Below are 25,464 nucleotides of genomic sequence, written 5' to 3'. Positions count from 1 at the left end.
AGATGGTTTCTAAGAAACTTCCAGGTCCAAATCCTGAGATGCCAGACCGCAAAGGTGTCATATAGATGCCCCTGCGTCCATTCAGTATCGCCTGCTTTGGCCAATCCATACACATTTATTAATTGCCTACTGTGCACCAGGCGGAAGTCAAAAGTTAGCCCTCTACCTGAGAGACTCGAAGAACTGGACACCTACAAGACGCAGGACAGCTGTGCGTTAGAGAGCCATCGCCTGCCCGGTCCCCCGCTGTCTGTGTTCTGGAGCCCAGCAGCTTGCCCCCTTCCCACAGGGCACCGGCTTAGCCTAAGCTTCCCAGGCTGGCCTGAGATTCCATGGCTACTTTTCTGTTGTTGTTGGAAGAAACCTTGTTTCTCCTTTTTTTCTTCCACTGAGTTTTTAAGAAAGAAGAACCAGATTTCCCTCTCTTCTCCTTTGTAGGTAAAGCTTTGGAAAAAGCCGGTGGGAAGGAATTCCTGGAGACAGTGAAGGAACTGCGCAAATCCCAAGGACCCTTGGAAGTGGCTGAAGGTAAAGCCCACCCGGCTCAGGGGAAGGGGGCGATTTGCCCACCAAACATGGGGGCAGTGTGCCAGAAACCCTCCCCCTCTGTTCCACCAAATCCATATGGACTGTTCTTGAGGGCGCTTCTCTATTAGGAAGTGAAGTGTGCCCCCAGCTGACGTGGCCCATGCCCTGGCCCCATTGGGGTCTGGGAATCTCTGCATTAGACTTCCCTGACCCCATGGACCTCCCTGTCTTCTGGGAAAGTAGCTGAGTCTGCAGTCTCCGGTTTTGGAGCTGGAAGCTCGGCTCTGCCTGTGACTTTGGGCAAGGCGGGTCACCCCTCTCAGACTGTACCTTCCTTGGGCCCCTTCTGGCCCTAGTCCTGTGAGCCTGCACTTAATTTAGGAAATAAGACTCAAAGTCCCCTTTGTTATGTCACCCCAAGCCCGAATCTGCTGATGGGCATTGTCGTTCCTCAGAGCTTAGGGCTGGTGTCAGCAGAGCCAGGTGAAATGCATTCAGAGGAGGGAAGTCTGGAATCACCTGATAAATGGGGGGGAAAGAAAGGCCATGGAAGCGCCATAGTGGTGGGCAGATCCACCCATCTGGCCACATTCTACCCAAAATAATTCAGTGTATGTGGTGACCACGTTAGCACCCTGGATAATTTAGAATCAGCCGGAGTCAGGATAAGCAAAAGTCCTTGGTCTTTATTCTTGGTCTTTAGCGGTAGATCTCTGCAACCTCACCTCTTTGTCTTCCTCCCAGAAGTGACTCTGGCTTGTCTCACTCCATCCCCTGGTCCCTCCCACAATTCTCTGTATACACCAAACGATTGAACCAGCACAGAATAGTGGGAAGGGCCATTTTCCAAGCATATTCTTATAGAGTATTGTCCAATCAGTAATTAGCCGTAAGTGCTCCATTGTCCCACCTCAGTGCATCAACTCAGAGTTTTAGCCCTTTACAGGTGTAATTAATTGTGGTTGCTTTCATTTCCATGTTGGGGGCCAACTAAGAATTCTTTCTAATTCCATCTGCTGCATCACACAGCCAGGAAGTGTTAAGTGTCTGATTCTAGATTTGAATTCAGGTCCTCCTGACTTCAGGGCTGGTGTTCTGTCCACTGCACCACCTAGCTGCCCCAACGATAATATTTTATAACATTCATATGATGTTAAAATGGTAACCTTTAAGAGACAGAAAAAGAGAGAAATGATTTATTTCACTAATGCACATTTAATAAGCTTATTTGGCATTGATCAGTGGGGCCTTCACTGTTTGAAAGTGTCTGCCCTCAGGGAGCTTACCTTCTGCTTCTGGATGAGAAGCGAGTGCAAAAACATATAAATAAGATATATACACATGGGGGTTTGGGTGGGGGAGGGAATCAGCACAGATAGAATCTTAGGTCTCGGGGTACACTAGTGACAGCCCCACCCCAACCCCCCGAGGCTTTAGTGACTCCCCAAGATTTAGGATGAAGACCTCAGAAATAACGGTTCCCATTTCTCACTCCCCTTGTGTGCATTAGCCATCGTCAGCCAGTCCAGTGGTCTGGCAGCCAAATTTGTCATCCACTGTCACATCCCTCAGTGGGGCTCGGACAAGTGCGAAGAGCAGCTGGAGGAGACCATCAAGAACTGTTTGTCGGCCGCCGAGGACAAGAAGCTCAAGTCGGTGGCCTTCCCGCCCTTCCCCAGCGGCAGGTGAGACCCGGGCCCCGCAGAGTCCCCTGCCTTATTCATTCATCCCTTGGTCCCTTCAGTAGAGGAGCTAGATATGCCTGGTGATTCTTAGCATATTTTAGGTGTCCCAGAAAAAGTGCGGCTTCCTCATTAAGAGCAGGATCCAGCGGCATGGCGGAAGATCCTCTGGGTCAGCTCTGAAGCCGCACAGACACGCGAGCCACACCCCCAAAGGCACCAGGGGCTCACGATCCTGCAGTTTTGGGGTCTGCTGCCCACTCTTTAAGAGCCGGTGAGAATGTCAGTAGAGGTGATGAAAGAGAAGGCTTCACCCAACAGAAGTGCTATCAAGCCAATGCTGACTGAGCAGCTATTGGCTCAAAGCCCGGGCAGCAACTGTCCGTGCTGGTCAGAAGGCACCGGTTCTAGGGATAGAAAGAGGGAGGAGGTTGAGGAAAGTACAGACACACAGAGCCACCGAGAAGTTGTCATCAGAAACCCCAAAGGAGGCCTGTCCACCCCAGAGCGTCTTTAATTTACTTTCCATGTTACCAAGGCCTGAGCAATTTATGAGAAAATTCATCAGGATCAGACAGAGCAATAGAGATGGATGGATGGATAGATAGATGGAAGGAAGGAAGGAGGGAAGGAAAGATAGAAAGACAGAAAGATACATAGCTAGGCAGATACACAGATATGCAGATAAGTAGATAGATATGGATGGAAGGAATGGATGGATCGATATAAAGGGATGATGTATAACTATAGATGGATAGGATAGATATAGATAGATGAATGGATGGATAGATATAGAGATGGATAGGTGGATAGATGGATAGATGGATGGATGGATGGATGGATGGATGGATGGATGGATGGATGGATGGATGGGGGCAGCTAGGTGGCGCAGTGGAGAGAGCACCAGCTCTGATGTCAGGAGGACCCAAGTTCAAATCTGATCTCAGACACTTAACACTTCCTAGCCGTGTGACCCTGGGCAAGTCAGTTGACCCTAAGATGGATGAATGGATGGATGAATATAGAGGAATGGCTGGATAGGTGAATAGATACAGATAGCTGAATGGATAGAGATGGATAGTTGGATGGGTAAATAAGTGAATAGATAAAGAGATGGATGAATGGATAGACAGATATATATAAATAGGTGGATAGAAAAGATGGATGGATGGAAAGACATAGACGGATCGATGGATGGATAGTCTTCTCTCTTGAGAAGGCCCCAGCTCTGAAGAGTAGAAAGAATTGTCCATTTAAGCATTTTGGTCCAAACCTGAGGACAAAGAAAGCCCCTCAAAGTCCTGCCTCGGTGTCCTCATTAAGCCCTTCAGAAAGAAGCAGTTTGAGTGACAAAAAATCGTAGGAAAAAGGCTAGAGCAGAAAGGGAGCCAGAAAGGGGCTGAGATCCGGGTGTGAGCCCCAGCTCTGTCCCTTCAAGGCTTTGATTTCCTCATCTATAAACTGGAGAGAATACATGAGGCCCTCCCTACCCCCCACGATGGCAACGCACTCTAGAAATGGAGCTCCCTCTAACTCTGGTCAGGGAGAAGGCTCAGGGCCTATGTCGTGTGAAAGGCCGGGGCTGTTGGGCCAAAAGGATTATCACGCTGTAAGTGGCCTGTCACTGCTCAGGTTAGCTTAAGGGACCTGACCTGGATTTCACTGGCCAGGAAAAGAACCTTCTACAATGCAGCCCGTAGAAAAATCCAGGCTTAGAATAAAGAGGCCATAGCTAATGTGGAAATGTTTTTTGATTTATTTATATATTTGGGGGTTTTTTTCTTCTCAATGGGTGGGGAAAAGGAACAGGGTCAGGGAGAGAATTTAGAATTGAAAATAAAATTGCATGAAATAAGAAGGCCTGGTTGTGAGTCCCGGCACCAACTGGTGACTGAGCAAGTCCACCTTGATGGTAGGTAGTTTCCTCAAATGCAAAGTACAACTAAGAATGATGTTACTATTCTTATAGCACGTGGACAATCTTCACTAGAGGGTGGCTGTGAAGAGAGCACTTGGTCAGTATATAGCTATTAGTATTACCTTTTTCACATTTCCCTCTCTCCATCCTGTGGGATCATGGAACCCCGGGTCCTGAGCAGCCAAGGGGCTCTGGGCTCCCACCTGATCCAGGGGTGCTGAAAAGTGGAAAGTGCCCGTCCCCATTTTACAGAAGAGGAAACCGAGGCCTGCAGAGGGCAAAGCTGCCGACATGACTTAGCCTTGCTCTCCGAGAGCATCTTCAGGTGTTTTTGTGGGCAAAATGTCACTGTCTCAGAGGTGGTCTTCTAGCAGTGACGCGCCAGTCACCAATGACTCCAGGAGTGCGCTTCCTCCCCATCACACACACACACCACACACTCATATACATGTTTACACACACACACACACATACATATACACACACTCATATGTACACTTGCACACATCGCACACCACACATAATACAAATACTCACAGTATACTATACACAACATAGACATACATACCCACATCCACAGGCCCAGGAGCATTTGTAATTGTTTTTCCTCCTCCCTCTTTATGCAGAAACTGCTTTCCCAAACAGACTGCAGCTCAGGTGACCCTGAAGGCCATCTCTGCCCATTTCGATGACTCCAGCTCTTCGTCCCTGAAGAACGTCTACTTCCTGCTCTTTGACAGCGAGAGCATCGGTGTCTACGTGCAGGAGATGGCCAAGCTGGACATCAAGTAGCCCTCTGTGGCCAGACCCTCTTTGTTTTCTCCCTCCACAGGGATCTGAAGAGATTCAGCTTGGAATAAGAGTTGGGCATTGATTAAAAAAAAAAAAAAAAAAAAAAGAGGGAGAGGGTGGGAGATGGAGGCAGCCCCAGTTGATGGAGAAGGAGCACTCCCCACCATGAAGAGGGGGGAGCGGTTTGTGCTGTCACTTATTCCAGTCCTCCATGAAAAGTGCCCGCCCCCATTTTCTATTCACCTTCACTATCCTCCGTCCCACATTATCCCGGCCCCTCCCCGGGATCGCTATGCGTGTGTCTTCTTGTCATTTTAGAACTTATTTTCCAAGGACAGACCTCGTTTTAGATTTGTAGCATTGACTTTTACAGGCAAAAAAAAAAAAAAAACCTTTCAAAATTCTTTAAAAAAAAATCTTCTGTTCTTTCTTTTTTGAAGAGGGGAGGGCATGACAAATGACTTTGGTTTCGTCTGTTGTCTACATTCCATGTCGGAGAGACAAATCTGAAAGACATTCTTCACTTGGTGCTTTTCTCCAATATGTTTTCTCCCCCTAATAATCTCTGTAACTTCTGATAATGTTTCTCTTCAGGCTTGTTTGTTTTTTAAGGAAAAAAGAAAAAAAAGGCAAAAAAAGATATCCAGAGTCCTTCTTATAACACTCAATTTTATTGCAACAGATTTTTTTCCAAAATTGGAAAGCCATTTTATTGTGTTGACTTATGTCTGGAAAGAGAAAAGAGCACAGATTGCCATCTCAAAGCCAGCCCAGACCCAAAGTTAGGCCCTAAAGAGTCCTACTCCCAAGCAGCAGATGTCAGCTTGAACTACAAGTGTCTATTGGTACAGCAAGGCTACATACCCTACTTTTCATGGCTTCTATGAAGTGGGGAATGGTTGAAAAGGGAGAGGGAGACCCCCAAGGGGCTAGATTTGGGATCAGCAGAACGGTGATGTCTTTGCCAGTTAATCGCTTGCACAAACTGCTTCACTTCTGGGTCTCAGTCTCCCCCCATCCACAAAATGAAAGGGTTGGTCCTTCCATCTCTAAGATTCGGGGGTAGAATCTGCTACTAGTCTTGTGAACTGCCTCCTCAGCTGTTCTGGTAGTGAAAGGGTCACGTTATAAGTCTGGAAATATGGGGAACAAGGAGCAGAGACTCTCTTAGGAATGCTTCCAAACCTCCACAGGGAGGTGCAATGGCTAGGCCAATTACTGAGCAGTTACATTCTAGAGGAAGTTATTTGGGGCCTAAATTTAAGTAGGCCAGTGCTCCCCACCTTTAGCAAAAGAAAAGTAACAAAAGAAGCCTGAGCCAAGAAGCTTCCATTGAATTTGAGCCAATTATCATTTAATATCAGCCTCATGTTCTGTTTTTACCTAGCCTTGACAGAAGTCAGAAAGACAAGTGAAAGATGAGAAACTACACTTGAAAACACAGGTCAATAATAATGCCTTCAAGTAAGTCAGTGGGTAGGTCTGCTGAAGGAAAATTATCCAAGCCCATGAAAACTGAGATTTGGGGAGAGAGGAGTCTGGGTTTGATCCAAGTCTCAACTCCAAATCCAGTGTTTTTTCCACTTCTCACATTAGCTGAGAATCTTGATTTACGGAGTCCCCGTGGCAGCCAGGAACCCAAAGCCGACTGCCGGGGGGAAGTGAGCACAGGGTTTGAGCTTAAGGGGTCCCCTGGGCAGCCAGGAACCCAAAGCCGACTGCCGGGGGGAAGTGAGCACAGGGTTTTAGCTTAAGGGGTCCCCTGGGCAGCCAGGAACCCAAAGCCGACTGCCGGGGGGAAGTGAGCACAGGGTTTGAGCTTATGGGGTCCCCTGGGCAGCCAGGAACCCAAAGCCGACTGCCAGGGAGAAGTCAGCACAGGGTTTGAGCTTAAGGGGTCCCCTGGGCAGCCAGGAACCCAAAGCCGACTGCCAGGGAGAAGTCAGCACAGGGTTTGAGCTTAAGGGGTCCCCTGGGCAGCCAGGAACCCAAAGCCGACTGCCAGGGGGAAGTCAGCACAGGGTTTGAGCTTAAGGGGTCCCCTGGGCAGCCAGGAACCCAAAGCCGACTGCCAGGGGGAAGTGAGCACAGGGTTTGAGCTTAAGGGGTCCCCTGGGCAGCCAGGAACCCAAAGCCGACTGCCAGGGGGAAGTGAGCACAGGGTTTGAGCTTATGGGGTCCCCTGGGCAGCCAGGTACCCAAAGCCGACTGCCGGGGGGAAGTGAGCACAGGGTTTAAAACAAACCTTTCCTGCTGGCTCATTTCATCCAGCCCGACCCTTGGCCACACCAGTATGGCCAAAGACCCTCCAAGCAGAAGAAGTAGGTACTTAAAACGTCAAGAACTGCTTTATTGAGCTGACCCCTGCTTTTTTAATCTCAAGAATTCCTCCATTAAAATCCTCCTGCGCCTCCTTAAGATGTAGAGTTTGACCACGGAGTCTCAGGAAGTTACCCCAACAGAATTCAAGCTCTGGAAAGTTCTACAAAATGGGAAATACTTTTGAGTTTGAAGTCTGCTGATGAACCACAGATCCCAGAACCCACTTGGGCTGAAAATCGAGACTCAGCATTTCAACCAAAAAGTTGACCACCAGGGGGAGCATTTTGTGACTAAAGTAACTCAACAAACTTCTAAAGGCAGGAATAAAGAAAGGTTGAGATCAATGTGGAGGAAAAATACTCACTTTAATAAAATTACAGATCTGTCAAAGTCTTGAGTATTTTCACTTCTACAGTAATGTAGAAAAGGGTGTACTTTTACTGTTACATTTCCCTAATTATCTGAACATTAAGAGGCTGGGGAGAAAGCACCCTTTGTTATAAGGGATTAATCTAGCAGATAATTTGGCCCAAAGGAATTTTGCCCTCTGAAAATGTATTTGTAATTATAGAGAAAGGAGATAAAGCTAGGGACTTGAAAAGTTTCATCATTTTAATAACTTTATGACTTCTCAAGCACTAACAAAAAACTAGGAATAACTTAAGTCTGGCTGCTAAACAAAGAACACCACGTCCATTTACCCAAAATCTGCTTGGCAGATAAGCCTCATGTCCACTCACGAAGGCCCAGACCAGCACAGTTCACCCAAGGGAGGGGAGATGCGCCAAACCCACCCAGCTACTGGGCCAAACCAAACTATCTCCTCTTACTCTTTCATTTCCCACTAATAGAAGGCAAAGTGAAAAAGCCAGTGAAATCGGTCAGAAGTCTTGCCTTGGAATTCCACCTGGGCCTCTTCCCGACCAGCAAGGGTCTGTAGCCCGTATGAAAATGGCATCCGGGTGCCCTGACGTCTCATTGGCTCCTTTCCCACACACGTGGCAGAAGAGCCTGAGCAGGACTTGAGATGCTTATGCTTTTCCATCCCTATTCAGATGGCTCAGCATGCCCACTTCCCATGAGAGTGGCTGGGCACGGGCAGCTACGTGATTCCCCTTGGAATTATTTTTCTGTCCAACTGAAACCTGAGACCAAGCAAGTGAATGACATTGTCCAACCCCAAAGTGACCTCTTAGGAAATCTTTTTCTAACGCTTCCTCTTGTGCACTATCAAGTGAGCTTGTTGCTACATTCCAGGCATTGCGAGCATAGAGTTCTTCCTTATCTCAGTCCATCTGACACTTTCTGCTCATCCTGCTTATCTTCCTTTAAAAACAAATCCACCATTAACTGGCTGCGTTACCTTTTCTTCTTTCCCCTTACTCTCTATGAGGGTGCCGTCTGCCTCATCGTCTTCCAGCTTGAGGAGATGAACAGGTCCCGGCTCTTGACGAACCTAACCATGAGCCTTCCGACGTAGAAGCCACTGATCTGGCCCACACCATCATTTCTTCCCATAGACAGCAGAAAAGTCAGTGCCCCTAGGACAGGCCAAAGAGGAAGAGGAACCGGCTGTATTTAACATTCGTGGGCTTTGACTCCTAGCAAGCTCAAGCAATAATCTTGTTCAAACCCTTGCCTCAGGAAAAGGTTCCCATCTCAAGCAAATGCCTACCTGTTTTATTTTTCTTAACTGCCAACGGTGGAGAATCCCCTAAGATTCTGGTTTCTTTAGTCACCTTTATAAATATGTCACGTCTCACCAACTGTGTGAGGAAGCACTTGCCTCAAGCCCCTGTCTTACCTGGCGTGTAAGTCTTGAGAGGCTTCTGTCTTATGCTGTTGACAATGTTGGTCACGACTACACTGGCATGTAGGCCAGCGTGGTACGCCATCTTGGGTTCCTTCACATCCGCACAGTCTCCAATGGCATAGATATTGCTAAATCCCTGCACCTGGAGGTGATCATTAACCAGCAAAGCACCATTACTGGCCATTTTATCACCTGTTAATCAAAAGAAACACAATCACTCTCAATATGAACAAAATCAACACGATCACCCTCAATCTTAACTCCCCTTATCCCTGGGATAAGACGACGGTAGGAACTCAAGGCTGACAAAGTCAATGCCTTAAAGAAATGGACTCTTGGGAGGAAAGTACCATAAACATGTAAGCCGCTACTATTAGAGATTATCCTCATCCTCATCAATCACATCCTTACATGACCACTCCATGGCTGATTTTTCTATTCCTTTTTGGGCATCGTAATGGAAAATGCAATACTTTAAAAGAAGAGCTTAAAACTACTTTTTAAAAAGGGAACAAAGTAAAAGGGAGTGAAAGGAAGCCGAGTGTTACTAATTACTAGCTGTGTGACCTTAGGTAAGAGATTCTTTATCTCTGTGGGCTTCGGTTTCCTTCAGTAGACTGTAAGCTTCTTAAGGAGAAAGCTTTAGTGACATACATGCTCAATATGAGTCAACTATGGGACAAGGTAGCCAAAAATGCTGTCTGAGGCTGTACAAGTATCCAGAACCCAATAAAACTTAAAATTGAGATATATGTTAATATCCTATAATGTTGTAACAAAAATGATGATTGGGGAGGGCATTGAAAAATTTCAGAAAATAAGACTTGGAATCTAACCAAAAAGGCTAAAAGCTCACAAGAGACCCTGGATCTAATGTCTACAGCATCTTTCTTAAAGAAGCAGAAAAAATAAAATTATGAGTTGTTGCTAACATGTGGGTCATTTCCAAATCTGCTATTTGTGTCTTCGGGTCATTGACTTGTTAGCCACTTCGAAGAATAAATATGAAAAGGGAGGCAGTTTGGCACAGGAAAATATGAAAACACCAACTTTGGGGTTGCAGGCCCCGAGTTCAAATCTCACCTCCGTAGCTTAATACTAGTGTAAACTTGGGCAAATCACAAACTCCGAATCAATGTCATGTATTAGAAGGTTGGACTAAATAAATGGCTTCTAAGATTACTTTTGGCAATATATATATATATGTACAATCAAAATTCCATTTTGACCTTTTTCACACACACACACACACACACACACACACACACAAGGAAATAGATAAAGGAACAGACTAGTCCAGATTATTACCATTTCCAAAGGAAGTTGAACTGAAAATTAATTCCAAGGGGAATCATATAGACAAAGAACTCCAAATTAATGTGTAAACCTATTTTATAAACTCTTACAGCAGATAATAGTGGAAGATTATGAGCAGTCAAGCACAGGATGTGACCCAGCAAGCCAGATGATCCCAAGAGTGGAACTTGAGTGGTGGAACTTGACTAAGGGCCAATGAGAAAATGTTTTTGCTTGACTACATGTCTGTAAGAGACATGTATTTTATTTATCAACTGGAGAGGAAGGGAGTTGGAAGAGAGAGGAAAAAGTGGATCTTCATCTGAAAGAAATTAACAGCAAACCAAGCATTTGCTATCACAGGAAAAAAAATGGTCTTCATACATTAAAATGCATTTTTATACATTTTAAGACCATACAAGAATTCCTGACAAATGCAACAACAAGGAAAAAAACCTAACTTGGGTTAGTGATCCTCCGAAGATTAATAGCGAGTGAGATATAAAACAGGAATCCAAGTCATCATTTCTCTCAATGCTCCAAGCAACTCTCCATGACTGTTGAATTGCAGGAAAACCACCAGTTTCCCTAGTGGTTCTTCCCCAGGGCTCCCCACAATGATGAAATCACATTATCACCCACTCCAAAGGGCCCACCATGTCTTCAAGACTGGTCTGGGGGCCCTCATCAAGGTGGTGAGCCCCAGGCCCAAAGGGCTGCGTTGGCATTGGGACTAGACCCAGGAGTGGCCCCTGCCTTCTAGTGGGAGCATGTTGCCGTTTTAGTATTTCAGTCATATCTGAATCTTCGTGACCCCATTTGGGGTTTTCTTGGCAAAGATGCTGGACTGCTTTTTGCCATTTCCTTTTCCAGCTCATTTTACAAATAAGGAAACTGAGGCAAACTGAGTTAAGTGACTTGCCCAGAGTCATACAGCTGGTGAGTGTCTGAAAAGATTTGAACTCAGATCTTTCTCATCGAGGCAGAGGGTCTCCAAGAGAAAAGGGAGAAAAGCATAGCTGCCTTGGCAGGTAACAAATTCCTCCTTCCTGAAGATCTTTAAGCAGTGGGTGAATGATCATTTGTTGGCAATTCTTGTTCATGGATGGGATGCCTTCTGAGCTCCCTCAAACCTTGATACAGTCTTAGATCCCCTGCATGGGTGATTTCTGAGAATTCCTCCCAATTCTAAATCTAATGCTTTAAAGTACCGTTAAACTCTGAAAAATCTGCAGACTACATCAGCTCCAAAAGATATCTGGAATTCTCTGGGAGTTGTAACCGTCTCCTCTGAGGACCCACTGCCATGTGGACTCCTTCGGAGCCTCCCTGCCCCAGCGGCACCCACCAGAAATGCCTGAAATCACTGAAAAATGCAAACCTGGAATCCCCAGTGAGCCTCGGGCGCCATGTTGTTCCTTGGGTCTCAGCCAAACTTCTCTTTCATTATCAGAGGAAATGAATTTGACTATTAAAAACACCTGCCCCCATCATTCTACCTTTGGGTCCAATAGCATCATTTAACAGAAAGAGAAACTGGGACCCAAAGAAGCCAAGCAGTCGGGACTGCTGCCGGTGTCTGCTCCTTGGCGATCAGATACAGATCGTGAGATCAGCCAGGAGGGCCCGGGCCAGGTGGACAGAGGAGGAGGCCACAGGAAGCCGGCAAAGCCCACCATCCCTCCGTGGCCCTGGGCCAGGGAAGCTCACGCTGATTCCGTGCTCCCCACATCATTGTCCCCTCAGCTTCCACTGCGGGGCAGGCTCTCTCAGGGCTCACATGGCCGAGAATGAAAATCAGAATAACAAATGTCGGCGCAAGCATGGAACTCAGCGGGCCGCCCACGTCCACTGGACACTTTTCATGTCACAAACCCCTTAATAGGCTGGGGAAGCCGATGGACCCCTATGCGGCTAGTTTTTAAAATAATAAACTACAAAGGGTCACAAAAGAAAACCCAATTATGTCATCAAAATAGAAAAAAACACATAAAAAAGGTCATAGACCCCAGGTTATGACGTGCTGATCTACTCCTGGCTTGGTCCCAATTAATGAGAAGAATGAGCCCTCACACACTGCACAGGAGTCGCGTTATCTGCACCAGCACCGGAAGCAGTTACCCCGTTGTACATCGTTCTAACTGGGATTCTGAGGCTTCGTTGTTCGCATTAATCGGGGCCTGGCTGCATTCTAACATTCTCCAGAACAGGAAAGTGAAGCCCTAAGCAGGGAGGCCTTTGCCTGCAGTCCCAGGAAGGTCAGCGGAAAGATTAGAATCCAGGACTTCTGCCCAACGCGCTCAGAAGGGCGAGGACGGTGACATGAGCCAGCATGTACTGAGTGCTTTACAAATGTGATCTCTCTGGCAGCTAGGTGTGGTCGCTGAGGCACACAGCGGCTGAGTGATCTCCCCGCCTGGGGGGCAGGGCCTGAGGCTCCCCAGAGATGGCGAGGGGGTCTCCCCCACCACTGGGTCTGCGCTTACCCAAGGCGTCGCTGTACGCAGAGGAGTTGATCTTAATCCCATTGCAGAGAATCACCAGGTTTGCCTCCAGCTGCGTCCCCTTGTCCGTCTGCACGTGGATGCTGTCCCGGTACTCATTGAGAGGCAGCTCCTCCAGGTTGGTCACGCGCTCGCCTGGTGCAGACAGAAGAGCAGTGACCAGGGACCCACGGACTGAGAGGAATGGGACCTCAAATGCTGTCCCCTTCTTCTTCCCGTTTTACAGATGAGGAAAACTGAGGCCCGGGAGGGTTAGGGTTACAGGACCGTGCAGGGCCCGCTCCCTCGTGACGGACGCCGCACAGCCCGGCTCTCAGGGCAGCGAAAGCCCACGCCGGGCCTGGCCGCTGCTCCCAGGTATCCCTTGCCCCAGATAACAACATGCTTGGGATGCCTGGCCAGGAGATGCGATTGGTTGAAAGCCCCGGACTGAGATTTATGAGACCCTCTGACAAAGGCGCCCGGCCAGGAATCCCGGGCCGACGGCCACCGGCTGTGAGCGGGCACTGCGGTCTCAAGAGCGAGGAGGGCCCAGGACACCCCAGCCAAATGCGGGGACCGAGGGATTACCCGAGGCAGAGAGAGGCCGGCCGGAATCACGCCCAGGGAAGAGTGGTAAAAATAACCCAACAACAATTACGGCATCTACAGAGCGAGCAAGGCGTTCATGGTTAGTCCTGCAAACTGCCCCGGGCCCTTCCTAGGTCCAAAGCACACTCGCAAAGTACCTCACCACGCCAGGGGCGGAGCGCGGCCTCGGTTTGTTTAACTAAAATGGAGATCGCAGACTCCATTATTGCCAAGGTGATCCCTGACTCTAAATCTACACACTGGAGTTCTCACGCCAGGAGAGGCCTTTTTCAAAAGCCCTGGATCATCAGGAATCCTACCCTAGAGAAGGAAGCTTGTGGGAATAAAGCAAAAATCTGGGGAGAGGGCAGAACTTACGTGGGAGGGGGGGCAAAGGGGAAGGAAGGGGCACCTACTGAGCAGAAGTTCCACCCCTTTCTGGAGGAGAATTTCTTTCACTTCCTGCCGGACATAAGGAAGGAGTTCCGGGTCAGCCAGCTGGATTTTGGAATGAATAAGAGTGACCTGCAGACGAGAACAACAAAGGGCCCTCAGCCAGGAAGGCCACAGGTTCCCCCAGGGCCCTCAAGAGGCCAAAGAAAGAACATTTCAATCAAAAACAAACCAAAAAATCTATTAAGCACCTACTATGTGCCTGGTACCCTCTAATACCTGTGCCCTCTTCCCTAAGGAGAGTAAAGGAAGAAAAGTACCCACATGTTCAGAGTTATTTACAGCAAGTGCCCTTTGTAATAACAAAAGTGACAAAGCTTCACTGCAGAATGGGCAAACAATAAGGTCATGGGATGATAATACCACCGCGCGCTAGGAAATGGCAAAAGGGGCCGTTTCAGAGAAACTGGCAAGATCCGTGTGCACGGTGCAGAGTGAGTGAGCGGAACCAGGAAAACAACACACACCACAGCAACATTATGGAGACCAGAAGCTTTAAAAACTCCCATCACTCCAAGGACCAACAATAAAGCAAACAGAAAGGGCGCACTCGAGAATGAGGAGATCATGGAGGATCCGTCACAAGGATGTGCCTTTTTCTTTTTAAAGGGAAGGGATGTTAGGGATAGGATTCCTGCCCCCCAAAAACGAGTATCAAGCAGCGTTGAACGCGCTACACTTAGGAGAAACAAGCTCTGCCCAAGAGAGACCCATGAATTCAGATCTAAGTCTCTTCCTCTGTTCCGAGATCTGTTATGGGGAACGGGCCTGTTTTATTGGGTGTTTAAGTTCACATTTTTTAAATGGGGGAAAAGAAAAAAAACAAAAACAAAAAAACAAAACCCTGAGCAGCATAAATGCTTTTAAAAATGTTTGACCAGGGACAGCTGGGGGCGCAGTGGAGAGAGCCCTGAAGTCTGGAGGACCCGAGTTCTAATCTGGTCTCAGACACTTAGCACTTCCTGGCTGTGTGACCCTGGGCAAGTCACATAACCCCAATTGCCTCCACAAAAAAAAAATGTTTGACCAACATTCCAGGTAAAATCTCATTTCATAACCTTTTATTATTAAAAAAAAAAACTTCCTAATATGAGACTGATATTTGATACGGTGACAAACACTAAACTAACTTGATTTTGTTTGTTTTTTAAAAGCAACTTATAAAGAATGTTCATTTTTATAATCAGGATAGCTTTAAAGTACAGTTGAAATCGATAGAAAATGGGGAAGGTTTTGTTCAAGAACAAAACCATTTTTTCCATTTACTTTTTCTTACAGAGAACTGAAGGACAATGAGGTGATTCAGGCCAATTCCAATAGTCTTGTGATGGAGAAAGCCGTTGCATCCAGAAACAGGACTGAATGTGGTTCAATACAGTATTTTCATTTTTGTTGCTTTTTTTTTCTTTTTCATTTTTTCCTCTTTTGATCTGATTTTTGTGCAGCACGATAAATGTGGAAATATAGAGAGAAGAACTGCACATATTTAATCTATATTGGGTTGCTTGCCGTCCAGGGGAGAGGGTGGGGAGAAGGGAGGAAGAAAGGCTTAGAGCTTGGGGCTTTGCAGGTGTGAACGTTGAAGGCTACCTTTGCATGTATTTTGAAAATAAAAAGCTATTATTAAAAAGAGAGAGAGAGGATTGAAGGGAAATATAGATTGTTTGTTCTCCTGACAGCAAAAAAGATCAGTGTGATACAATGAGGTTCTTGTAATGAAATGATGCAACTTTGCCAAATATTTAATCAAGAATTATGAAGAGGAAACGCTTTTGCTTCAATTTTTTTTAATGCTTGAAGCAGAGGAATGATGTGATCTCTTTCCCAAGACCATAAAGTGGCTAAGGAGAAGCTGAGGAGTCCCAACTCAAATCCCAGCATTTTTCCCACTTGCAATAATAATAAGGCGAAAGCTCTAAGAGTTTAGCCAGCGTTGTCCTCCCACAGTCCATAAAACACACATAGGGAGAAATCCTGTGGTCTCCTGACCTCACCAAGTGCCCATTCCCTCCATCAATGCAGATTGCAGCCCACGCACATCCATGCATCCGGGGCCATTGAGCCCAAGTCCCTTTCTAGCAGGGTCTGCCCAAAGTACTAAGGCCTTCCTGGCTGGGCCACTGGGTGTCTGTCCTTCCAGTCCCGCGATCAGCCCATGGCTTTCTCAATCCCGGCACCAAACCCCAAGCCACGCCCGGCGGGCACCTCCTTCTCTGGATAGTCAGTCTTCAGTTCTGCGGCCATCTCCACGCCGGCCGAGCCTCCTCCCACCACCACCACATGCTGGGAGTTCTGGACCTGAGCAAGACAAGACAGTAAGGAAAATTCCACGGCTCTCCATCCTTACCCAGAGTAAATAACAGTCTCTGCGTAACTCGGTGCGTTTCAAGCCTTTACAAGGAGGCTCCGTGCCGGAGGCCTTGTCACTCCCCTCACCGTCTCTATGCCCCAGATAAATCTTCTTGCACATTCTCATCTCCCCTCTCCAAGCCTTTGCTCTGCCTGTCCCCAATGCCAGGAGCGCCTTCCCTCATCATCCCTAGCTTCCTTCTAAGATGGGCTCAAGTGCAGGAGCATCCAGAGCAGCGTCGGGGCCCAGGGCTCCCGAATCCAGCTCTCTGAGGAGTCAGTTACCAAAGGAAGCTGGTTCAATATGATTTCAGGAACAGGCCGCAGCGTCACCGGCTCGGCGCTGGGAGACTAGCCCTGGCCGACCAAAACAGACGTAAGGCAAAGCTCGGAAAGCTTTGGAAATTCTGTCTGCGTGGCGTCCGGTGGGGGGGGGGGGCAAACCTGGCTCTCCCCAGAGAGGTGGGGGGCTGCAGGGGTAGAGCGAGGCTTGCGTTTTCAGACACAGATAATGTGCTGACTCTATATGTTTGTTAAAAGAAAGGCTGGGCGGAGGGGGGGGGGGGAGAAGGACAGGATGCAAAGACTGGCTTTTAAAGCTTTAAACAAAATGCACAAGAACATAAAATAACTCCTGCATTCAAAAAACAAGTTTTAAACAAGTAAAAAAGCAGGAAAAGCAGGAAGTAGGGGGGGGAGGGGGAAGAAGGATCCACCTCCCGCCTCCACCAGGCTTCCATTCAGACTCAGGACCCGGGCGAGGCCACCTCAAAGACCACTTAATTTCATCCTGTCAGTGCCTGCCTGAGGATTCTCTCCAAAGGATGGAGAGAAGGAGGACAAAAAGGGGCTTCTGGGGGAACTGGTCTAGCTGAACTAAACCGGCCAGAGGAGGAGCGCAGGATCAGGCTGGAAGCCCCCTGAGGAGGAATGCCAGGGCCAGCTTCTCCTGCTCCCCGGGGAAGCCCTGGGGAGGGCGAAGCCAGCCTTCCTGCTCTGGCTCTCAGCCCCCTCCCCCACCCAGTCCAGGTCTGACAGGCAGGATGCCTGAGGGCCCTTCCCGGAGACAGGCCTCCTCCCCGTCCTCCTCCCTCACTGGCTCCGAGCTCTCTCCCTCTCCCCAGGGCTGCCCACCCCGCCCCTCCCCCATTCCCACCCCCACCTTCTTCCCGCCCAACTCACCTGCCTCACCATAGCTTCGTAGGCCTCGATGGCTGCCTGCTGGCTGGAAACCTGGCTGAACTTCCCGGGAAAGGGCCCCCGGCTGCCCGTGGCCAGGATGAGGTGAGAGTAGGAGAGAGCCTGGGGGGGAGGGAGCCAACACGGCAGAAATCTGCTCAGAATGGGGGGGCGGGGTCCACAAAGCCCCTACTGCGTGCACAGCGCTTTTACCTCTGTCCTCTCAGCCAGTCTGGGGCCTCGCTCCATTATCCCCATTTCACAGATGGGGAAACTGAGACATGCGGGCCAGCCACCTGTGTCAGACCTGAACTCGGGCCTCGGAGCGCGGATTCCCTCCCACCGCCTCTGGGAGGATCCAGCCCCTCACCCCAAGGGAAGGGAGAGGAGGGGGAGCAGCGGAGGGGGAGAGAGCAGCAGAAAAGGGAGCTCGGGGAGGGTGAGATCCCAGTGCACCCTTCCACAGCCGGCCTCCGGGCCCAGGAGCAGGAAGGGGATGGGAGGCCTTAGTGTCCCTCGGGGCCATGACCTTGGCCACCCCTCTGAGGTCGTGACCTTGGCCAACCCTCTGAGGTCATGACCTTGACCACCCCTCTGAGGTCGTGACCTTGGCCAACCCTCTGAGGTCATGACCTTGGCCACCCCTCTGGGGTCATGACCTTGGCCACCCCTCTGGGGTCGTGACCTCAGCCAACCCTCTGAGGTCATGACCTTGGCCACCTCTCTGATGTCGTGACCTTGGCCAACCCTCTGGGGTCATGACCTTGGCCACCCCTCTGGGATTGTGACCTTGGCCACCCCTCTGGGGTCATGACCTCAGCCAACCCTCTGATTCATTCATTACCTTGGCCACCCCTCTGAGGTCATGACCTTGGCCACCCCTCTGGGGTCATGACCTTGGACAACCCTCTGAGGTCATGACCTTGGCCACCCCTCTGGGGTCATGACCTCGGCCGGCCCTCTGGGCCACACTCCCCCAGCACCCCCCCAGAGCCCCACTTGCCTCCCCCTCCTGGAGCAGAACCTTCTGATTTTCCAGGTCCAGCCCCACCACCAGGTCTTGGCGGAAGTTTTGCTCGAAGGTCTTTCCAAATGAGATGAAGGTCTTCTTGGCGAACCCTGGGGTGGCGAGGGTGAGTGGGGGTCACTGGGGCTGCTGACCAAGTACCCAGAGCGGGCCCTGCCCCCACCCCTGCCCCTCCCCCAGGGCCCCCCGGCTCCGGGACGCTGGGTAACCCCGGGGAGGCAGTACCGCTCTGCACCGAGGCCCGCAGGGCCGCCACGTTGTGATGGAAAGCGTCCCTCATGTCCAGCAGCGTGAAGGGGACGCCCCAGGCCTGGAGCTGGCTGGCCGCCGCGATGCCCCCGAAGCCGCCCCCGACGATCACCACGTGCACGGAGCCGTCCACCGAGAGCTGGGAGCCCATTGCGGGCCTGACCCCCGAGGAGGAGGGGCGAGCGGCGGGGCGGGGCTCTCCGGCAGGGGGGGAGGGGACGACAGGTGCGCTTCCGCTCTAGCTTTGCTGCAGGGGCTTCTCCTGGTGGGGGAGGAGGGAGGGGAGTAAGTGACAGCTATAAAAAACTATCAATAAGATACATTCTCTGAAAAAGAAAAGTGCCCAGAGCCCGGGCAGCCCCCACGGTCCCCCAGGGCGGGCTCGGGCCCAGCCGGACACTCAGAGCCCTCCGAGCCTGGGCGGGGCCCGGCCCCGGGCGGGAGGGCGGAAGGGCGCCGGGCTGGGTCAGCGGCCGGACGGGCGGCCCAGCTCCTCCACGAGAAGGCCGCTGCAAGTCGCGTCGGGCGCCTCCGACGCTGAGCCCGCGGCGCTCTCGGGCCGCCCCCCCCCCAGGGCCACCCCAACAAGGCCTCGAAAGGGTCACTTGGTCTCTAGTCCATCAGCAAGCATGTATGAAGCACCAACTGTTTGCGTCCCAAGCATATGCTAAGCCCTGGGGTACAAACAAAGGGAAAAAAGAAAAGACCCCTCGAGGCCCCGTCTCCTAGGCCCTTCGGCCGGGACAAAGGGAAGCCATGGGGGGGGGGGGGCTGGGATGTGAGCAGAGCTGACAAGGCTGGGGTCAAGCTGGGGAATGGGGGGGGCCGGAACTGGCCCGCGGAGGGCCGGTCACGCCTCAGGACGGAGCCCCTGGAACCAGCGTGTGTCCCCCTCTACCGGCTCAGCGGGTCCAATTCCGCCCCTCCAGAGCGGGCCGGGGAGACTAGCCCCGCCCCCAGCTTCTCGGGGTCTCCGGTTCCTGACCGGCCGCGGGCCGCGTGACACGGGGGGGAGGGGTGACGTCCCCGGCGGCCCGAGTCCCCGCTCAGCCCCCGCCCCTGGAAATGGCCTTTGCCCCTATTTCAACACAACCGCGCCTTTTCCCAACTCCACACTCGCTGCCTCCCCCCCTCTTCCCCCCCCCCCTGGGTCCGACGAACCTGCCCAAGCAAAGAAAATTAAAAATAAAACTTAAACTATAAACAAAAACTATTTTTTAAAAAACCGGAGCCCGCTCAGTGTGTTCTCGCACGCCGAGTTATGACTCAGTTTCCTCATCTGTAAGAGACTGGGATGGACGCGGCCTGAAGCCCCGAATCCGTCTGGATCCTGGCGCGTTCCAGATGTTCCCCGTAAGCGGCGCCCGTAGTTTTCACAAAGAAAACGAGGAATATTTGGAGATGACGCTTTCTTCCGAATCCGATTCCCTCCCAGATCAGTGGGTCCCACACCTGGCTCCTCCCTCCCCTTGTGGACTCTAAGCGGGACCGTTGGATCTCTGCGTATCCATCCCTAGAGAGCGCCGGGCACACACGAGGTGCTTAATAAATGCATCTTGATGGTCTTTGTGCCAGCAACACCCAGCACTATACCTAGAACACGGGAGATGATCCATAAATGCCCATACCTCCCATCCGTCCTCTCTTCCCTCTGTCAAAAAATTAGGGCTTCACGGCCAATAAAATAGCAAAAAAACAAAAAAACAAACAAAAAAAACCTGATTAAACATTTACTGCTGCCTGGCATTGTGCAAAGACAAAAAAAAAAAAAAAAAAAGTTAGGACAAAAAGGAAAACAGTCCCTGGTCTCGGAGAAGTTGCCTCCCAATGGGGGTGAGGGGGAGAGTGCCCTCCCCTGCCCTCAGCAGAGCGAAAAGGCAGCGTTCTCCGGCAGATCAATGATTTATACTTGAGACCCAGCCGCACATCTCGGCCGCAGCACTGACTACGGCGCTGTGACACTGGGACAAACCTGCTCTAAGCCTCAGTTTCCCCATCTGTAAAATAAAGGAATCCAAGGTCAGGGCACCCTAACCCCCCCTTTTTTTTCTGTGGACCTCTTTTGGCAGTCCTGTGAAGACCACGGTTCCCTCTCTTTAAAAGCATAAAATAAAATGCAAGGATTACAAAGAAACACAATTACATTGAAATAGTCAAAATCTTTTTAAAAATAAATCCACAGTCCCCTTTGAAATCTATGATGGAAAAATCCTGGACCGTCAGGTCACCTCTAAGATTCCCTGGGAGTCCTAACATTCTATGTTCTAAGATCCCTCCTAGAGTCTAAGGTCTCTCCCAGGTTCTAAGATCTCTCCCTGGTTCTGCAGTCCCTCCCAGGTTACAGGGTCCCTCCCAGGTCTGACCCTCTTGGCTCTGGGTTCACAGACTTCCTCCCTTGGGCATTCTAGATTCCAGAGTGCCTCCCAACTCTGATGCTCTGAGCCTGTTCTGGGTCGTGTGTCCGGCATCAGTCACTGTCACTCCCAGAGCCCGGAGGCTGGCCTGGGGCTCCAACAAAGCGCAGCCCGAGGAGGCGCTCCAGCCAAGCCTGAGAACACTCGCTCATGAGGAATATTCTGTCAGGCTCCTCTTCGGGGACTGGACGCTCTTCGGGGGTTCCTCCCCAGTCTGCTATTGCAGGAGTCATGGGCTCTCCCAGGATAATGCTCCATCTGGGCTCCACAAGGAAAAGAGACGACTTCTGCATGTTACTGATAGAAGGCGGCCTCCCCTTTGGCAGAGTCGCCCACGAGGGACAGACTCTACACCGTGACTTTTGAACCTCGTGGCCACTTCCCCAGTCGTTTAGGCGTCACCCAGCCTATTTTGTAATAGTTTGCTGTCTTAATCAACAGAACTTCTTGGAACCTCTATCACAGGGGACCAAAGAAGGGGAACAGAGTGCTGCAACGTTTAATATCAAAAAGGAGCGGTCAGAGTAGGGCACCTCGAACTTCTCTGTAGGCAGGAACCGGCTCCTCTGGGCGGGCCGTAGACCTCAGCACTGGGCTGCACAGAGATGATCTGAAGGCCGCCAGGAAGGAGGAGAAATGAGCTGCTCCTCAGGACAGCCCTGTGAGGGAGGCACTGCCACATCTGTATCCCACTTTAGTGTAGTTTTGGTTTTTTTTACTTGTCTTTTGTTTTTCCTGAGGCAACTGGGGTTCAGTGACTTGCCCAGGGTCCCACAGCTAGGACGAGTTAAGTGTCTGAGACAGATTTGAACTCGGGTCCTCCTGACTTCAGGGCCGGTGCTCCGTCCACTGCGCCACCTCGCTGCCCCTCAGTATCCCATTTTACAGATGAGGAGACTGAGGCAAATAGGATGAAGCGATTTGCCCAACAAATCCCACAGCTAGTTGGGTGTCTGAGGCCAGTTTCATCTCAGTAAATACTTATCAAATAACGGCTGAATTGAATTATTTTCTTTGTTTCCTGCTATAAAAGATGTGGATCGTTCTGATCTCTGAAAAGATCCACTCACCCTATTTATTTCTGCAGGAGTCATCAGAGAAGTGAAGAGGGCCGCTGGCCAGTGTTAAAGGCAACACTTGAACCCTGGACTTGTTCAGCTTGGGCTCCCTGTGCTTTCAGCCTCGGGCAGTAGGGTTCCCGCCCCGGGCCTTTGGATGGGCTCCCGAAGTTTGTCTTTTGTCCTCACAGAATATCTCACCCGCCCCCTCTCTCCCAGGGTTCCTCCTGGAGCTGACTGGGTGCCAGGCAAAGGGCTCCGGCTTAGATGCACAAACGCAAGCCAAAACAAACCAAACAATCCCTGCCTTTAAGGTTCACTAGATGCATATAAAGCAATTAGATGGCCATGCCCTGATCCTGGCACCGATTAAGGAGCAGCAATCCAGGCCAGAGGAGCTGAACAAGGGTGAGATTAGGGAAACGCAGGTTACCCTGGCAGCGCGGGCAAGTTCTGTTTTCCTTCTTTAAAAAAAATATTTAAAACAAAAGACAAAACAGAAAATTAAATACCGCCAGAAAAGAAAACAAAACATTCCACCAGAGAGAATTCAAAACAGAGAACAAAAAGTTTCCATTTCAAGAAAGCCTACACAATAACAGAAGGGAGGCGGCTCGGGCGGCAACTGTGCTTAGCTTCCTCCGTTTCTTTTCTGCTGGGCGCTTTTTACTTTTTCTCCCCCGGCATCCTCCCCTCCCCCCACGAAGACGACTCTGCCCATATGTCCACACGCACACGCCCCTTTACACACAGGTGCCGTAGGACACGTTCATAGGCCCGGCCGCTCTCGCAGAGATAAAGAGCGCGGCCCGCGCCCGGTCCCCACCCCCACCCCCGGGAGCCTCACATAACGGAAGGGCCCCACGGGCGCCCCTCCCCGCCGGGCCCCGCCTCCGGGAGCAGCCTTCGAGCCGCCAGCCCCAGGGCGCGGAGGGAGGGGAGGCTTCGGAACTCGGGGTCCGGCGGCGAGGTCACGGTGGTTTCCTACGCGGACTCCTCCGGAGCTGGGCGGCGGGCTGCGGAGGGGGCCGGAGGCACTTCCCCGCCCCGGGGGCTCCTGGGCCCCAGAGTGGGCCTTACCTGGCGCTCGGAGCGCTGGGTCCGTGGCAGCGGCCGCCGCTCCCGGAGCCCCTAATCCTAGGGCGGCCCGGGAAGGAGGGGGGAAGGAAGGGGCGGGGCTCCGAGGGGGCATGTGCAGGGCGCCCCGCCCAGCCGCTGCCCTGGGGCTCCTCGCCCCGCCGGCCCGGTCCATCCCGGGGCTGGCCTAGATAGCGAGGCGCAAGGCAGATAGTTCAATTTTTTTGCACTTGATATTTTTTCTAATTACATGCACGGATAGTTTTCAACATTCATTCTTTATGAGGGTAAGTCTATTTTTAATACACATTGCTTGTGAGTCATGGGAGAGAAAAATCATAGAAAAAGGGAAAAACCATGGGAGAGACTAAAAAACAGCCAGAGAAGGAAGTGAATATGGCGTGAGCTGACTTACCCTCGTTCTCCTTCTGGAGGCAGACGGCATTCCGGTCCAGTCTGCCGGGAACGCCTGGGATCGCGGAACCGCTGAGAAGCGGCCCTTTCCCAGAGGAACATCGCACCTCTCTGTGGATGGTCACGTAGTCTTGTTGTTGCCATGGACAACGATCTCCTGGCCCTGCTCCCTTCACTCCGCATCAGTTCCTGTCAGTCTCTCCAGCCTCCCTGACGTCATCTGCTGGTCGTTTCTTACAGAACAATAATACTCCGTAACATTCACACCCCCCCACTTACTCAGCCATTCTCCAACCAGGGGCATGCACTGTTTCCAGTTCCTTGACCTCGAAAAAGGATGCGCTACATTTTTGCACATGTGGGTCCCTTTCCCTCCTTTAAGATCCTTTGGGACACGGGCCCAGTCATAGCACTGCTAGGTCAAAGGGTATGCAGAGTTTTATGGCCCTTTGGGCACAGTTCCAGATTGTTCTCCAGAATGGCTGGATCATTTCACAACTTCACCAACAACGCATCGGTGTCCCGGTTTCCCCACATCCCCTCCAACATTTATCCTTTTCTTTCCCGTCATCTTAACCAATCTCAGAGATAGAGGTGGTACCTCAGAGTTGTTTTGATTCGCATATCTCTAATCAATAGTGATTTAGAGGATTTTTTCATATAACTATAGATGGCTTTAATTTCATCATTTGAAAATTGTTCGTATCCTTTGACCATTTATCAATTGGGGAATGATTTGTATTCTTATAAAAATGACACAACTCTTTATATACTTTAAGATGAGACTTTTATCAGAAATATATGCTGTAAAGATTTTCCCCAGCTTTGCACTTCCCTTTTAATCTTGTTTCTGTTGGTTTTGTTTGTGCAATTTTTTGTTTGTGCAAATTTTTAATTTAACGTAATCAAAGTTGATCCTGTTGCTTTTCATAATGTTCTCTAGTTCTTTGGTAACAAACCCCTCCCTTTTTCTTTTCTTATTACTAAAGCCAATATTTCTAGTACAGTGTTGAATAATAGTGGTGATAACGGGCAGCCTTGTATTGGGAATGCATCCAGTTTCTCTCCGTTATAAATAACACTTGCTATAGGTTTTAGATAGATAGGGCTTATTATTTTAAGGGAGATGCCTTTCTCCTTAGACTCTCTAGTAGTTTTAAGAGGAATAGTACTGTATTTTGTCAAAAGTTTTTTCTGCATCTATTGAGATTATCATATGATTTCTGTTGGTTTTGATATTTATATGATCAATTATGGTAATAATTTTCTTGATATTGAACCAACCCTACATTCCTGGCATAAATTCCATTGATCATAATATATTATCCTGCTGATAAGTTGCTGTAATTTCTTTGCTACTATTTTATTTAAACTTTTTGTATCAATATTCATTAAGGAGATTGGTCTGCAATTTTCTGTTTTAGCTCTTCCTGGTTTAGATATCAGTGCCATATTTGTGTTGTAGAAGGAATTTGCAGGATTCTTTCTTTTTTTTATTTTTATTTTATTTTGTAATTATAACTTTTTTTTGACAGTACATATGCATGAGTAATTTTTTACAACATTATCCCTTGCACTTACTTCTGTTCAGATTTTTTCCCTTCCTCCCCCAACCCCCTCCCCCAGATGGCAGGCAGTCTTATACACGATAAATATATTACAATATATTCTAGATACAATATATGTGTGTAGAACCAAATTTCTTGTTGCACAGGAAGAATTGGATTCAGAAGGTAAAAATAACAGTTTACATTCATTTCCCAGTGTTCCTTTTCTGGATGTAGTTGATTCTGTCCATCATTGATCAATTGGAATTGGA

At 49.7% G+C, this 25,464-nt stretch overlaps 2 protein-coding genes across 6 annotated transcripts in view; one reads left to right on the top strand and one right to left on the bottom strand.

The window, feature by feature from the left end:
* The window catches only part of MACROH2A2 (macroH2A.2 histone), a 53,728-nt gene extending 48,702 nt beyond the window's left edge, over positions 1-5,026 (top strand). For both annotated transcript variants that reach the window (XM_074296543.1, XM_074296544.1), the window contains exons 7-9: positions 439-528; positions 2,039-2,213; positions 4,755-5,026. In XM_074296543.1, coding sequence (XP_074152644.1) covers positions 439-528; positions 2,039-2,213; positions 4,755-4,920 — 431 coding nt within the window. In that variant the 3' untranslated portion in view covers positions 4,921-5,026. The remainder of the gene's footprint in view (positions 1-438; positions 529-2,038; positions 2,214-4,754) is intronic.
* Positions 5,027-5,329: 303 nt separating this feature from the next.
* AIFM2 (AIF family member 2) lies at positions 5,330-23,793 on the bottom strand. Of its 4 annotated transcripts, none has more exons than XM_074296542.1 (10): positions 23,235-23,317; positions 18,659-18,944; positions 18,410-18,525; positions 17,410-17,529; positions 16,084-16,176; positions 13,842-13,950; positions 12,838-12,990; positions 9,047-9,247; positions 8,606-8,783; positions 5,330-5,648 (listed from the first exon to the last, which is right to left on the bottom strand). In XM_074296542.1, exons 2-9 carry the CDS (start codon positions 18,831-18,833, stop codon positions 8,629-8,631), a joined length of 1,122 nt encoding a protein of 373 aa, XP_074152643.1. In that variant the 5' UTR covers positions 18,834-18,944; positions 23,235-23,317; the 3' UTR covers positions 5,330-5,648; positions 8,606-8,628. The 4 variants fall into 4 exon arrangements, with proteins under 4 accessions (XP_074152643.1, XP_074152641.1, XP_074152642.1 ...); XM_074296540.1 differs by lacking the exon at positions 5,330-5,648 and adding an exon at positions 7,247-7,402; XM_074296541.1 differs by lacking the exons at positions 5,330-5,648; positions 23,235-23,317 and adding an exon at positions 23,647-23,793 and having other exon boundaries at positions 7,589-8,783.
* Between the last annotated feature and the right edge of the window lie 1,671 nt (positions 23,794-25,464).

Source organism: Sminthopsis crassicaudata, chromosome 2 (assembly GCF_048593235.1).
Source record: "Sminthopsis crassicaudata isolate SCR6 chromosome 2, ASM4859323v1, whole genome shotgun sequence".
Classification (NCBI taxonomy): Eukaryota; Metazoa; Chordata; class Mammalia; order Dasyuromorphia; family Dasyuridae; genus Sminthopsis; species Sminthopsis crassicaudata.
Note: the sequence above shows the minus strand (reverse complement) of the source record. Positions and strands in the feature narration are given on the sequence as shown.

Bases quoted from the DNA above. Each gene is read 5' to 3' on its own strand.
- AIFM2 (XM_074296541.1), bottom strand. From the start codon at position 18,833: ATGGGCTCCCAGCTCTCGGTGGACGGCTCCGTGCACGTGGTGATCGTC. The intron at 16,177-17,409 runs GTGAGTTGGGCG...TGTCTTGCTCAG, and splicing joins ACGAAGCTATGGTGAGGCAG to GTCCAGAACTCCCAGCATGT. The intron at 9,248-12,837 runs GTAAGCGCAGAC...TTTGATTAACAG, and splicing joins TGCGTACAGCGACGCCTTGG to GTGATAAAATGGCCAGTAAT.